Here is a 16,757-nt window from a genome sequence, read left to right on the forward strand (position 1 = left end):
CTCCCTTGGAAAGAAAAAATTACATATATAGATCACCATTGCAGGTTTCTGTAATGTTTTATAACTTTAGAGGCACCTTCATATACTCAAGAAATTGGATTACATCAACTGTTAGAAACAGGGAAACATATTTACACCTAAGGAAACTGAGGCTCTAAAGCATATTCCCCAGTTTCCCTCTGCTTCACTGCCAGTAAATGGTAGAGAAAGACTTCAACTACCAATTCCCAATCTGTCCCTCCCTTGCTGAAGCAATGAGTGTGCTTATGACAGCATGTGTACAGGTTATCGTAACCAGAATGTATTACAAACCTCATCTCCTTCTTGAGGTCGCATCACGGAAACCCTGTCATACTGCCGACGCAACAGTGCCCAGAGTGCATCAAGACGACCCTAAAGTGAAATATGATTTGTAAATTCTCAGGGAATGTACTCAGTCTGTTTACTGAACAAATGAAGAGTCAAAATGACAAAAGTAAAGTCTTATTCTCTATCCTTGTTTCTTTCGTAAAGTAAACTAACAATAAAAATAACAAAAACTTGGAGGTTTTCATTGCTGAGAAAGTATTCAGCTGTTTGAATGTAGGATGAATGCCTGTTATTTGATCTACATTCATTTTTATTCAATTCTATTTTTCCGCACTTTTAATTTTTAACTTATTTGTCTCTGTGAAATGTTTTCCCCTTGCTGGTAATTTTATTCTGTTAAGAAGTCCTCTCAAATAATGTTGATAAGGGGTGAGGTGAAACAAGTACTTTTGAATACCTCAGGTGAGAATTTGGCTAGTATCTATAAAGAGCTTTAAAAATGTTGGCATCTCCTGAGATCTTAGAATCTAGCCTAAAAAACAAACACCCAAAATACAATCATTAATCTACAAGCTTGACTTTCTGGTATCCAAACCTCACCCAAAGTCTTGTTTTGAAAAATTGCAGTTATGGATGTTTACTCAGTTTATCCATTTCTCTACATTCTGTCTTCTCCTTATATCAAGTAAATCAGAGACCTGTTGGTTCTGTTTGACTCCTTGTGAAATTATTTTATTGAGCTGGGTTTGGCATGGTGCCACTGACCTACACTGAGGTATAAAACTTGCATATATAATATGAAAAGACTGTTAGAGAGGGGTTATCTTTCATTGGTCCCGAGAAAGAATTCCCCTCTGATCTTAGTTCCAAGAAAACTTGTGCCTCCTAGAACCAACTTTGAAGTATGTTTTTATCTCATAAAACTATGACTGTTCTAACTGATAACATGCTTTCCACTTTGTGATTGTGGTATCAATTATTTACTTTTATATTTCTGTATTTGTGTAATAAATTGTATGTATAGATAAGGTATCTCAAATGCTTTATAAAATGAGTTATAAATCCTTTTATAAGGAAGAAATAAAATATTTACAAAAATTATTCCCTTAAGTGTTATTTATAAAAGACCTAATACTGGAAATTATATGTCCAAAAATAAATAAATGATGTATGGCCATACAATTGAATATTACACATTCATTAAAAGTAAGGACAAACAGCTGTTTATAATAACATGGGCAAATGCTTATATTATATGACAAAAATAGAATAAAACTGTTCTATATAAAGTATGACATCAAATATGTAGACTATCCCTTTAAAAGACTGGGAGGAAATATGCACTTCATGGTGAAATAATGTGCAAATAGTTTCTTTCCCTCCTGAATAAAAATAAATATTTTAACTATTACATTAAATGCATTTAATGCAACAATCAATTCCAAGACTACTTTCATATTGTCTTGTTCAACTAAAAAATCACATTATTCTATAATTATAAAATGATAAAAGAGTATGGAAAACTTGCTAATGCACAACTAACAACTATAAATTAAATTAATACCTCATCCAAAACAACTCATTGAGTTAAATGTGATCCTGAACATCTAAACAAATTCTTCAGTCACCTACCCTTCTCAGTCAATGATTTGGTCCTACTTCATATAGAGGAAGAGGGGATAGCTAAAGTTGCTACAGTTCCTCCACAAGGTTTAAGTTAAATTACACAGAATGTGTACAATTACCTTAATTGGTGTGTACCACTTTGTCTGAGGAGGCTGGTGCGTGGGTTTGGGTCGAGGCGGTCTAGGCCTGATGGGTTCCTCTGGTTCATCAGGAATTGTCACCACAGCATTTTTGGCTTTCTCTAGCCTTGCACCTTCTTCAGTAGATCCTTTATCTCCCCATCGAACCTTTAAAACAAAGGGGAAATAACTAGTAGTGGACATACCACATTCTAGAGAAACAAGTTCATATTTAGCCTACGGTCCTTGGTCCACTATCTCCAAAGTAAAAGAAGATGACTAGGTATACTGACTCCAAATTCCTCCTCTCCTGTGGTTTAAAATGTTTCTCACCACTCCTTATGCATTTAATACTGAGATCCTAGACAAAAGACCCTTGGTAAATATCTGGAATCAATTAAATTTGAAGCAACTGTTTCTCCAAAGTCTCAAATAAGTCATTTCCTGGTTGCCATATGAAATGCGTGATGGTTTGTAATTCTGTTCTCTAATTAGGCATGTTTCTCTACAAGATAAGCACATACTCATATGTACTGATGACCCGCCCTTGGGGAAACTGATGATGGTGATGACGATGATGATAATTAACATTTATTTAATGATTCCTATGTGCCAGTCTCCCATTTAATCCATACAACAATGCAATGAGATAGATATTATATTTATTTCTTTCCATATGAGGGAGGCTGAGGCACAGAGGTGTTTACTGACATGCCCAAAGCCACTCAGCTAATAAACTGCAGGGCAGGATTTGAATCTAGGAAGTCTAAAAATTTTCAAATAGGTTTGTATTTTACAAATGTATTTCACAGGAAGGACTTAATTGTTCCTTCCAAACTTTTCATTAAAAACTTAATGGAAAAAAACATACGATTTAAACATTTAGTATTTGGGAGTAAAATAATTGTGATTTTTCTTTCCTTTTTATGTAAACTGGCTTTCAGTCTTCAGTTCCTATGTTCAGCTGAATATGATTATTTGACATAAGGATTTTTCATTGAGGAAGACATATTTGTTAGAGAGACTAGGGAATTCCACAAATTTTAGGGAATTTCCTTCTCTGAAAACTCCTAAAGTTGAAAACCAAAGGATCAAATGATTATTTTCATTTTGCAATGACCAGAAATTAAGGGTCAACTCTAAGCCAAATTTTTTCATGCGGTTGCATGTGAATAGGATGTGTCCCCTGGACAAGGGAAAGTCCTAGTAAAACTAAGGACCTTACCAGAGACCACAAAGATAAGATAAAGAAAGCTCTAAAAAGAAATAGAAAGTTCTATCCAGGGCACATTATGACACACCATTGTTAAGTGATGTCTACAAAAGAAAAGAAATTACATATTTTTAAAGCATTTTAATAATCTGAGTGGGTAAGGATACAGATGATTACTGTCCATAGAAAGAACTATTCACAGCTCTTTGATAAGACTTACTCAGATGTTTTTACCTTTTATACTACAATTTTAGAACGGGCTTTCAATTTCAAGTGGGCCCCGCTGAGTCATTAAAATGTATCTGTATCTTTCAGTGTGATCAGTGGTACTAGAATGCTTTTTATGAGGTTGTTAAAATTGTTTTAAACACCATTAAACCTTTAGAGCTAGACAGTTGGCTTTCTTTCCAGAGAAATGACCTTCTCATTCAAATCACAGTCCCTTCACCGAGATAAACTAAAACATAAAATCTTCAATTGAAAACTCTAAAGCCAGGATACACAATTTTAAGGGAAAAATCAAAAACAAAAGGAGGAATATAGTTAAGGAAACATGAATTTCATAACTCTGAGAAGTAATTCAGGTTAGAAATATAAGTAGATAAAATTCACATCCATTCAGAAATTATAGATTATTAAAATACCGCTCCCCAGCCTAGACTTGATAGCACAGAGGTGATGGTACATATTCTTCCTCCAAGTATCACCAGCACCTTCTCAGATAAAGAACACTAAGACAGACGGTCTAGAGTCCCGCCCAATGTGGCACTTCTAGGGGCTCACCCATCAAAGGACTATACTTACGAAATATAGTTGCTGAGGATCTATGAGATAATCATTAAACTCGCTAGTGTTATTTCATGAGGTAGCTTTATCATCACCATCGTCACCACCACCACAAATAACACAACAAACAATTCTCACTCACACTCTAACGCTAGGATCTTTTTAAGAGACTATGAGATACTTCATAGTTTCCATAAAATTCTTAAAATAAATTAAATCTATATGCACATATACGGATATATTTTAATATGTTTTTAGTTAGACAACATCAAGATTGTTAAAAAGACTGAAAGAATTTATTGCTAAAGAAAGCCTTAGCAGAATTAATATCTCTGCATTTTTATTATGGAAAAAAGTAAGTGCAAGCTTGATAGCTAAATTCTTCCAACTCTACTTGGCTTGCATTATAAACAATGATATTCCATAATTTTGAGAGCATATTTGGATGACTAGGAGCTTGTATCATAGAGTAGCAATTTCAAGATGGAGAAAAGAAACAAAAACAGTTGACACAATTGGCAGAAATGCACATTTGAAGTCATTAGATATTGTGGATGAGTTGTGCTAACATCTGTTATTAATATCAGCTTGGTTTCCGCTTTCTGCAAATTGCCATTATCATAGTGTTTAAATATTTAATTTACAGTAGTAGTAAGAAAACACTGTAAGTAAAATACCTATACTGTCTTTAAATAACCTTAGTTATGAAGATTTGTTCTTTAATTTAGATGGGCTCAATATCTCTACAATTCCTTCTACTTTTCCCCTAGTTTAAGATTTGATTGTTGTTTTTTAAGGATATACTTTTCCAGGTGTGAACAAGCATACTTCTAAAACAGATTTTTTTCTACTTTCCCACTCCAAGTTGAAATAAGTTCATGTTTGAGAACGTTTAATGACACTTAATTCTCAGTTTCAGAGTATACAGTTAAACCTTATAGAATAGCTCAGCCATATTTGAAATATTTGAGAAACTTCAGTTAAAATCAAAATGGAAGAGATTTTTACATATAGTTTTTCCCCTATATAATGTCCACATTTGCTTTCTCATTTTTTTTTTCTCATCCATATAAATGATATACTCCAAACAAGGAAACCAAAATTAGGCCTAAAATGAGCTCAGATTAACGAAAAGTGGCTGAGTTCTTTTCACAAATTTTCCTCAACTGAAAAGGACAGGTATATAATTTCACATATTAAAAGTTAATAATTCTTGAAACTGGAAATATGGGTTACTCAAGGAAGTGCATGAACACTTGACTTTCTTGGACATAAATCAATAATGTTGTTTTTAACTAAAGACCCACCCAGGGGCTCATGAATATTTTTTCCTTTGCTTTAGAAGCAGGTCTGTCTACGGAACACTGAAAAATGGGACTAACAAAAAAACTAACATTTATTCCTAATGTTTTCAGAAGGAATATGTGCAAAGTTCAGAATGGAAGTAAATTTATCATTCTGAATATAAAAGTAGTGCAGGCTTATTGTCAAATAGTATGAAAATAATAAGGAATTATATAGAACAAAAAGAAAATCACTCCCATGCAAATCTAACATTTTGTTATATGCTATCAAACCTTTGTCCCCTTACATATTTCTTTTTACTCTTACATTTTGGAATTAAGCTGAATAAGCTGAAATTAAATTGTGGCAGATCATATTTGAATGTCTATATCTAAAAATTTTATTTACATTTATTATATTTTAATAGATAGAGAACATCCAATCCACTTTTCCTCACCTCTCAAAGCCTAGAATGACATAATAGAGGCAATTTAAAGGAAAATGGCCTTCCTTCCCCATCAAAGAGCAAGAGGTAGGCTAACAACAGCACCATGTTCTCTTGTACTGTTTAATATTCCCAACTACAGCATGAGAAAACATATGCAATATCTCCTCCAAAAGCAAACTTACTAGCTTCTAGCAACTGCCTTTTACAATGGCTTATTGGCAATGAGGTACCTGCCTCAGGATATTTCAGCAACAATGTGGCAAGCTCTTAGGGAAAATATACATTATTTTAAGACCTAATGTGGTCAGGAAAATGAGAATCACTGTCAGATGATTTGAATAAACACTTTCGTAATAACAACCATGTTAAGTAGGTCTGGGCCTCTTTGAAAAACACTAAAATTTATTCTGAAAAGGGGACACTCTTCTTGGGAATCTGAACTTTACTGAAATGTATAAAAAGAGAAAATTTCAACAGGTAAAGGATTGCTAATTAACTTACTGATTATTTTTATTGAGATTGTTCATATAACAAACAATTATCCAAAGATCCAAAGTGTACAATCAATTGCCCACAGTACCATCATACAGCTGGGCATCCATCACCACAATTAATTTTTTTTTAATTTTTAGAACATTTTCATTATTCCAGGAAAGAAATAAAGACAAATAAAGGAAACTCAAATCCTTCCACACCCTTAACCACCACTCCTCCTCCATTATTGACTCATAGTATTGGTATAGTACATTTGTTACTGTTGATGAAAGACTACTAAAATACTGCTAACTGTAGTATATAGCTTACAACAGTCATATTTTTTCCCTACATGCCCCTTTATTATTAAGTTCTAGTTATAGTGTCCTACATTTGTTCTAGTTCATGAAAGGGATTTCTAATATTTGTATAGTTAATCACAGACATTGCCCACCACAGGATTCACTGTTTTATACATTCCCATCTTTTAACCTCCAATTTTCCTTCTGGTGACATATGTGACTCTGAGCTTCCCCTTTCCACCACCTTCACACACCACTCAGCACTGTTATTCTCACAACGTGCTACCATCACCTCTGTCCATTTCCAAACACTTAAGTTCAACCTAGTTAAACATTCTGCTCATAATAAACAACTGCTCCCCATTCTTTACCTCATTCTATATCCTGGTAACTTATATTTCATGTCTATGAGTTTACATAGTATCATTAGTTCATATCAGTGAGACCCTGCAATATTTGTCCTTTTGTGTCTGATTTATTTCACTCAATACAGTGCCCTCAATGTTTCATCATCAGCCCATTTTTTTAAGATGGTTTTGTTCACACACCATACATTGCATCCTAAGTAAACAATTGATGGTTCTCTGTATAGTCACATATTTACGTATTCACCACCATCACCACTATCTATATAAGACCATCTCCATTTCTTCCACAAAGAAAAAGGAAGAGTTAAAGAAGGTAGAAAGACAAAAGAAAAAGACAAAAGAAAGAGAAAAAAAATTAAAAAAAAAAAAAACATGACAGCTAGGAAGCAACAAAAGGAAAGATAGCATTAAACTAAAGTAGAATAAAGAGTCAGGCAACATACACCAATGCCAAGGTATACTGCCTTTGTTACATTAAAGGAAGCATAATAATACAGTGTTTCTCTTAATTATAGTCTCTAGTTCACATTGATTGTATTTTCCCCCAACACCATCCTATTTTTAACACCTTTCAAGGTTGACATTCATTTGTTCTCCCACATGTAAAAACATATTTGTACATTTTATCACAATTGTTGAGCACTCTAGGTTTCACTGAGCTGTACAGTCCCAGTCTTGATCTTTCCTCTTTCCTTCTGGTGTCCCACATGCTCCTAACCTTCCTCTTTCAAACATACTCAGAGTCATCTTTGTTCAGTGTACTTACATTGCTGTGCTACCATCAACCAAAATTGTGCTGCAAACCTCTCACTCCCGTCTTTTCTCATCTGTCTGTAGTGCTCCTTTTAGTATTTCCTGTAGAGCAGGTATATTGTTGACAACCTCTGTCATTGTCTATTTGTCAGAGAATATTTTAAACTCTTCCTCATATTTGAAGGACAGTTTTGCTGGATATAGGATTCTTGGTTGGTGGTTCTTCTCTTTCAGTATCTTAAATATAACACCCCACTTCCTTCTTGCCTCCATGGTTTCTACTGAGAAATCCACATATAGTCTTATCGAGCTTCCCTTGTATGTGATGGATTGCTTTTCTCTTGCTGCTTTCAGGATTCTCTCCTTGTCTTTGAGATTTGATAATCTAATTATTAAGTGTCTTGGTGCAGGCCTATTCAAATCTATTCTGTTTGGGGTAGGCTGCGCTTCTTGGATCTGTAATTTTATGTCTTTCAAAAGAGATGGGAAATTTTCAGTGACTATTTCCTCTATTATTGCTTCTGCCCCTTTTCCCTTCTCTTCTTCTGGGACACCCATGACACATACATTCATGTAATTCATGTTGTCATTCAATTCCCTGAGATATTGTTCATATTTTTCCATTCTTTTCCCTATCTGTTCTTTTGTGAGTAGGCTTTCAGGTTTCTTGTTCTCCAGTTCCTGAGTGTTTTCTTCTGCCTCTTGAGATCTGCTGTTGTATGTCTCCATTGTGTCTTTCATCTCTTGTGTTGTGCCTTTAATTCCCATAGATTCTGCCAGTTGTTTTTTTAAACTTTCAATTTCTACCTTATGTTCACCCAGTGTTTTCATTATATGCTTCATCTCTTTTGCCATGTCTTCTCTAAACTTTTGAATTGATTTAGCATTAGTTGTTTCAATTCCTGTATCTCAGTTGAAGTGTAAGTTTGTGCCTTTGACCGGGCCTTAACTTTGCTTTTCTTAGTGTGGATTGTAGTTTTCTGTTCTCTAGGCATGTAGTTTCTTTGGTTACCCCAATCAGGTTTTCCCAGACTAGAACACCTCAGATCTCAGAAGGGGGCAATATTCAGTATCAGGTTTCCCTGAGGGTATGTCTTAGAGGAGTGACACACCCTGTGATGCCTCTAAGGCTATGCTTTTCCTAACCTGACCAGAAGGTGGCATCTGTCAGCCTGTCACTCCTGACTGGTGTAAGGGGGTGTGGCCTGCTTAGTTTCTGTTTTGGCTGTTTTCCCTCAGGCTCTGGGGTCTGGTTCTGAATGAGAGGCTGGTAGTAGGGGTGGGCACCACCTCCTTCCTCTTAGGGAAGCTACATATCCTAGGGAGTGATCATCAGCATTTAAATAGGTTCTTTGTCTCTCTGACTTTGCTATCTCCACCCCTGTCTGGGTCAGAGCACTGTGAACTGAAAATGGCTGCAGCTTTCGCCACTGAGCCACCCAGGTTGAGAGAGAGAAAAAGGGATAGAAAGCCCCCCTTCTGGGCTGATCCATGGCACCCCCAGCTTCACCTGTAGGCCAGAGATAGCACTTGGTCCTCTGAGTTCCCCTACCCAGGACAGACACGTCCTCTGGCTCTTTAAGATCAGTTGTCACTAAAAGCCTCTGTCTGCTTGTTGGGGATTTATAGCTTGTACTGAGCAGTCCACGTTTGTTAATTAAAATCCCAGTTGGAGCTAGACTGAGGTATATTTGCTTGTTGAGAGAGTGCTGCTCTCTATCACAGTGAGGTTTTGCAGTTCAGGCTGCTGTGGCAGGAGGGGGTTCCTGGCTTGGGTCCACAGATTTTACTTCCACATTTTATGCTGCAATCTCAGGCATTCATCCCAATCCAGCTTGGTGTACAATGTGTGGACAGTCACAGTTGTCCCAGAGCAGTTATTCCAGATTATTTACTGGTTTTTCCCGGTTGTTTATTAGTTGTTCCAGGGGGACTAACTAACTTCCACTTCTCTCTATGCTGCCATCTTCTTGGTCTCATCAACTTATTGATGGAACAAAGCAGGTGTACTGGTTTGAATGTATAATGTCCCCCAAAACTCCATTATCTTTGATGTAATCCTGTCAGGGCAGATGTATCAGTGTTGATTAGATTGTAATTCTTTGAGTGTTTCCATGGAGATGAGACCCACCCAACTGTGGGTGATGACTCTAATTGGATAATTTCCATGGAGATGTTGCCCCACCCATTCAGGGCGGGTCTGAATTAAATTACTGGAGCACTATATAAGCTCAGACAGAAGAAGCAAGCTTGCTATAGCCAAGAGGGACACTTTGAAGAATGCACAGAAACCAAGAGAGTAGCTGCAGATGAGAGACAGTTTGAAGATGGCCATTGAAAGCAGACTTTTGCTCCAGAGAAGCTAAGAGAGGACAAATGCCCCAAGAGCAACTGAGAGTGACATTTGGGAGAAAAGCTGAAGCCTAGAGAGGAACATCCTGGGAGAAAGCCATTTTGAAACCAGAACTCAGGAGGAGACACCAGCCATATGCCTTCCCAGCTAACAAATGTTTTCCAGACACCATTGGCCATCCTCCAATGAAGGTACCCGATTGTTGATGTGTTACCTTGGACACCTTATGGCTTTAAGACTGTAACTGTGTAACCAAATAAACCCCCTTTTATAAAAACCAATCCATTTCTGGTATTTTGCATTCTGGCAGCATTAACAAACTAGAACAGCAGGTATGCCCGTAGGAAAAATGTAAAATGATTGCAAAACATATTGAAACTCCTTCTCATCAAGAAATAAAGTTACAGGATAACTAATAAGGAGAAAATGCCAGAATCTGTGTTTAATAATAAATTCAATGATTAAATAAAAAAATTTCTCAAATTGCTCCATGGGGAGATTGACCTGTTTACATTGTTGTCAAGGGCTTGGTGCTGCCAATGATTATTAATTAATCCATTACCTGGTGATGATATTTTTAAGATATAATATTAAAGTCCAAATTGAATCCACACTTTGAGCCAGTGTAAAAGAACTATTGAGGAAAAAGAATAATAAATACTATAAATGATCTTTAATATTAATTATGATACTCCATCTGGGTTGCTAAAGAGGCTAAAAAGTCCTAAATGTGCTTCCTGTACATTTGTTATAAGGTCATATTCAGAGTATTGAATATTTTAACATAGTCTCCTCAAATAGTACATGGCTATCAGATCTTCTCAAAGACGAGCATTGTTGCAACTTCAAGTGGCTGGTTTCCTCAAAGTTAACATTCTATGTGCTGCAATTTTTTCCAAAATACTAAGAAAAGCCCCAGCTTTGTTTTGCCATTTAGAATTCAGAGGTCTTATCAATGGAATTCTTTGACTAACGAAGCCAGTTCTTGAACAGTTTTGAAATGGCTACAATGATTCCACAGGGAAAAAAATTTTCAGAAAAGACCCAGTGTTAAGTAAAAATGGTGACATTGAGATACTGAATCATGAAAAGTACAGTTTCCATGGCTTAATAGTTCCAGCAATACATACTACAGATTAGCAACTTCTTTTTTTTGTGTGTGTATATTACTGACCTCCATTCTTTTAATTCCTCCAACCCCTCGACCACCATAATAGGAAGCATCCACTGTTGGCCATTTCTTGGTAGGCAATGGTTCTTCTTCCTAAGGAGATGCAATTTTTAAAAGTGGACGTAATTTCTTAAAATATTGTTTATTCAAAGCTGGCTCACTTTTAAACACTTTTTTCTGAATGCCACTGAAAAGTGATTCATGTAGTAAAAATTATAAATAGGTTTTGTGATGTATTCTTGCTTTTATGAACAAATTTCAAGTGGAGTTCTATGGATATGAGGATTTCCTTCTTCCTCAAATTTTAGAAATTTCCCTTAATACACAACTAGGTGGCAAGGAGTTGTTCCTTAACTATTAGTGTCATTTGTTTATTCTTAATTTATTCATCACTTCATATTTTAAAATATAAAATTACTAAAATTAAAATCAGGCCAATGCATTCCAGTAATCATTTAAAGCATTAATGTATATGTAAGTTTGAACCCTCTAAAATTTGTGCTAAAAAGTAGATAGTGGAGAAGCTTTGAAAATGCACAATACTAGTACATTCCATATTGCATGTTGCTAACATTATTTTGGCTAATAAATGGAGTAATATAAAAGCACTACTCATTTTAAAGAATGCAATAACATTTAGCTTAGATTAGATCTTTCAACTTTCATTGTAAATAAGGGGCATCAGAACTATTGTTATATTACTATAATTTATATTAAACCTCTAAGTATTATTGATCCCTGTGACCACTCTATCTTTACCAGTGTGTGAAGTTCCCTTTCCTCTAGCACATGAAAGATATTAGAAGAAGAAAAATAACAAATTTCATATATAAGTATCATAACCATCTAAAATCAAATGCAATCAAACTTGGGGATCATATATAATTACAAGGGAAAAAAAAACCCACCCACACCACTTTATTAGACATTTGTTTACCTCTTTTGGTGCAGATGGTGGTGGTGGTGGTGGAGGATCCTTGATAACCTGTCCAAAGAAAAACAAAAATGAAATTTAGACAGAAAGGATGTGTAAAAATAATTAGATTAGTAAAATATAGTAATAGCTCCAAGAAGTTCCACAACAAACCTTTCCTACCAATATTTATGCCTCTTCCTTGGACTCCAGGCTGACCTGCCACTAGCTTTTGACCAATAGAATGTGGCAGAAGTGGCACCATGTGATTTCAGAGGCTGAGTCAAAAGAAACTTTTCAGCTTCTGACACCCTTGGAAGAGTCACTCTGGGAGAAGCCACCAAGTAAGATGTCTACCCTGAGAGCACCAAGCTGTGAGAAACCTCATGTTAGCCACACAGCGAGACTGGTGGTGAGAGAGAGAAACGCAGGTAGCCCCTAGCTGTTTCAACTAAGGTGCCAGACATATGAGTCAAGAAGCAATCCTGGGCATACAGTCCAGTCGCACTTTCAGATGAGTCCAGACCAGCTGATGTCTGACTGCAACAATATGAAAGACCCTGAGTGAGAATCTCCTAACTGAGCCAGTCTGCCCACAGAGCTGTGAGGACAATACTTTACCGTTCAAAGCCACTTAGTTGTGGTGTCATTTTTAGGTGGCAATAGATAACAAGCGCCTAACTATGCATAAAAATCCTTTCACAAACATTAATTCATTGTATGTTTGTGATGCAAATAGTATTAGCTTCATTTTACAGACGGATAACAAGACCAAAAAATGTTTAATAATTTGCATAAATTTAACTAAGTGGCTCTTCTGATGTCAAACTCCCGAAGTTTTCCCTAAATTACAGTATGATGCCCTCAAATATAACAGGAATTTACTAGCAAAATTTTCCTGCTATGACTCATTAACACTATTTCATAATTCACAACAAAAATCTTATCTTGCTTTGGATGAGATGATATGGAAAAAGACTTATTCTCTTCCCCATTCTTTAATCTAGAAATATACATGTTTAGCCAAGATTCCTGTCCTGTGAATCACTAACTTGTATCTCTTCTCATGAAAGCATATATTGTTAATTGTTTATGTGAGAGGAAATGGAGCCTAATGTATAACTGAGAATACTCTTTACTGGTTCTGGGGTAATCGGACTTTCACACCACAATGACAGAAAACTTTTAACCAAATGCCAATGGTTTCTTATAATTCAGGCACACATCCAGGTGTCTATACTAAAAGGATTCACTGTTTGAAAGTGTAGCTGCTTTGCTTCACTGTTTGAAAATGTAGCTACTTTGACTATTTTCTTAAATTTTTAAAAGTTTAAAACAATAGAAACTTTTAAAATAAATATCAAGAAATTATTAGTAGTACTTAGGAATATTAATATTATCATGGATATGTTTTTTAAAGATTGCGTATTGTTTAAAGGTACATACTGAAATATATTTTCAGATGAAAGATACAATTCTGAAATTTTCATCAAAATAATTTGGGGTGGCAAAGTGAGAGTACTTGAAGCTGACTGATGGAAACATGGGGATTCATTAGATTGGTCTCTCTTTTTGCAAAGGTTTGAAATTTTCCATAATGAAAAGTATTTTTAAAATCTAATGTTATTGATAATTATTTTATTTATAATATTTTCATCTCAAATTTTAACTTAGGAAAAATACACAGACAATAACTACAGCTACATAGAAATAACTGAAGAAGTGCTTTTATTTTTATTTAACCCTTTAAGTTAATTCAGTTTTATTTCTATCAATATACATAAAATTTCAGTTCTTTTTAGTAATCTTGAAGGATAAAAATCTGTGACTTTTTAGTTAGCTCAGAAAAAAGTGGCAATAGATGATTAAGATTAAAAATAAATGGTGTAGTAAAACAAAATAAAGTTAACATTATCTAAATCTATTGAAGCATTTATCAAGTGTATTTGTGGTATAATAAGGAAGCACCTACTTTCATTATCAATTTACATGTCTATAAACAATCAATGGAAACCAGATCTGTCAGCATTTCAGGTTCATTAGGGCCCAAACCAACCCAATCATCTCCACTGAAAAGCCAAATGTCCTTCCAATTCTCTCATTTCCAGTTTCAGCCACAATGTTTTTGCAAAATCTGTTAGTTCTCCCTCATCTCTAAACGACTTTACCAAATCAATTACCATGTCCAACAGAGTCTTTGAAATCTCTTTCACCCCAGATGAATTCTCCAACCTCCCCAAAGTAGATAGGATTTCCTTGATATGCATAGATGTCTATCTTTTTCTTCCCTAGCACTTGTCAGAATTAATCATTTCATCTTGTTCCAAAAACCTGGAAAACAGGTTTTATGTCTTCTTTATGCCTCACTGTTTTTCTAGTATTTAGTAGAGTGTCTGGCATAAAACAGTCTTTCAAGGAAATAAGGAAGAAGGAAGGAAGGGAAGTTAGGGGAGAGGAAAAGGAGGGAGGTTGCTTGGGGAAGATTTGAAGTCTTCCAATAAAGAGAAATCCACTACCTCATGAAGCATTTTATTGCATTGGCAAGCAACCCATATCATTTAAAAGTTGTCTCCCAAATGAAGCTTTAGCCTTCCTCTGAAGTTTCCACTCTTTAGTCAGGATCCTGACCTCTAGAAACACACACCCATATACAACCACACACCTAATTTTTCTTCCAGACATCAGTTCCTATTTTTGAACACTAGGATGAATATCATATTTCTCTCGAGCCTACCCATCTAGAAGCTAATCATTTCAACCATTTCTTATAAGGTGTTTCGGAGTGCTTTGATCTTCTTCGTCACTTTCTTTGGTACATATTTATTTGATCAACATCTCCCTTAAAGTCTTAAAATCATTATAAGTGAAAAAATTGTGCTTATGTGTGTAGACAAAATAGATGCATACTACCACTCCTCAACCCACATTCAAAGCATTTTAATTTAATGACATGTTGATAAAATCGATAGATAGCCTATAATCACAGCAGCCTTTTTGATGGCAGCAATGTCTACATGCATTACTTGTGCTCATTTCTATTTAAATTAGACAGCTAGGTTGTTTCTCTCTCTACCCCTTCCAACATTCTAACTTATGTAGCCAAGTCAATGTTCTCCAAACACAGGCTTAATCAAGTCACTTCCCTGCTCAAAAATGATTAATGGCCCCAATACCCACAATTGAAATCAATGAATCACGGAATTTTATGGGAAGGAATATAACAAATTGTGCTTTGACCGTTGGTTTTGTGAATTCCATAAAATGCTCTTTGGAGTTCTCTCACAGTAAAAGCTCAAAGTAAAGCTTTCCATTCCACTAAGTCTGAGCATAATAAATATGAACTCTTAAGTATTTCCTTGGGAAGATTTCAAATTTACTGTGCTTATTAACTGTGTATCTAGCACTGGTGCATAAATTTCTGAGGATACAAATATTATCCCAACCCTGTTCCATATTATAATCTCCTAAGATTACTGAATATCATCCCCTTCCATGATTCTTTCTTTTTTAATGTTATATTCATTATCCTGGATAGTATCTAGTTTCAACATTGGTAAGGAAAAGCACAGTTTCAATTTAAAGTCCTCATATGACCATGACTGACAAGCTAATAGCAGGATCATGACAGGCACTTTTTATTCTTTCCCTTCACTGATGACCCTTCACCTGGCATCATAAGCCACAATCTAGAAAAATTAAAACCCACTCTTCAAAATATCTATATGTGCCAGCTCTTCTACTCTTACTGTTCAAATGCTTTAGCATGTTGTGTCCATCCCTTCACACTTTAGCCCTAACAAGCTATCTACAAATATCCCTGTACATGCACCTCTACTCCAGCCAGACTGATGATCCCTTTGCTTCCCCCAAGTAAAATGACAATTTCCACAATACAGCCCATCCTGCCTTTAAAGACTAGGCCGTCAACTTTCTATCATTTCATCTAGAAACCTTAGAACTTCAATAAATATATGTTCTGCACAACTGAACCATTCATGCTTCAGTCACTTGGACTTATATGTTTATTTTAGGATTTTTCAATTACCCCAAAATGTATCGACTCCTTAAGGATGGTAATCATTTCTCCTTCTTCATAACTACCGCCAGTGCATAATGAAGTGTTCTATAAGCATCAGATCCTAAAAGCATGATTCAATTTGAAGCTAAAGGAACTGAGAATGTTCACAAAGGACCAGTCAACATCCAGATTTACAAACAAAATACTGAAGACTATTTTTATTCATAGATCATAAAAGGATACAAAGATAGACAGATTTCCTGGTAACTAAAATGTTGCTAATTCCAAAGAAAATGAAACATCAATTTTCTCTTTCATCCAAAAAAAAAAAAAAAAAAATCAGAGAGCTAATAACTCTCTGAAGATTGGAAGACATATTATTAAACTAATTCTCTTCATCTGGGAAATACATTGAATTCATTGTAGGTTCATACCAATAATTACCTTTACGAAATTCTAAGAGAATGGTGGAAAACACAGTTCACAATATTTCTACCAGGTTCTTTGCTTTTAAGCCTTTCCAATAAGCATGTTCCAATGTCTATATATATTTTTATTCACCTATTTCCAGAAAAGAACATCAGAGTTTATTTTCCCAATAAAGTATGATTAGTCTTACT

General features: G+C 35.3%; 1 protein-coding gene across 1 annotated transcript in view; it reads right to left on the minus strand.

The window, feature by feature from the left end:
• ANTXR2 (ANTXR cell adhesion molecule 2) overlaps window positions 1-16,757 on the minus strand; it is a 162,663-nt gene that overhangs the window by 69,154 nt on the left and 76,752 nt on the right. Inside the window, exons 13-16 of the mRNA XM_037830075.1 lie at window positions 12,144-12,191; window positions 11,210-11,299; window positions 2,055-2,222; window positions 313-393 (exon numbers count right to left, since the gene is read on the minus strand). Of these exons, the coding sequence (XP_037686003.1) occupies window positions 313-393; window positions 2,055-2,222; window positions 11,210-11,299; window positions 12,144-12,191 (387 nt within the window). The remainder of the gene's footprint in view (window positions 1-312; window positions 394-2,054; window positions 2,223-11,209; window positions 11,300-12,143; window positions 12,192-16,757) is intronic.

Source organism: Choloepus didactylus, chromosome 3 (assembly GCF_015220235.1).
Source record: "Choloepus didactylus isolate mChoDid1 chromosome 3, mChoDid1.pri, whole genome shotgun sequence".
Taxonomy (NCBI): domain Eukaryota; kingdom Metazoa; phylum Chordata; class Mammalia; order Pilosa; family Megalonychidae; genus Choloepus; species Choloepus didactylus.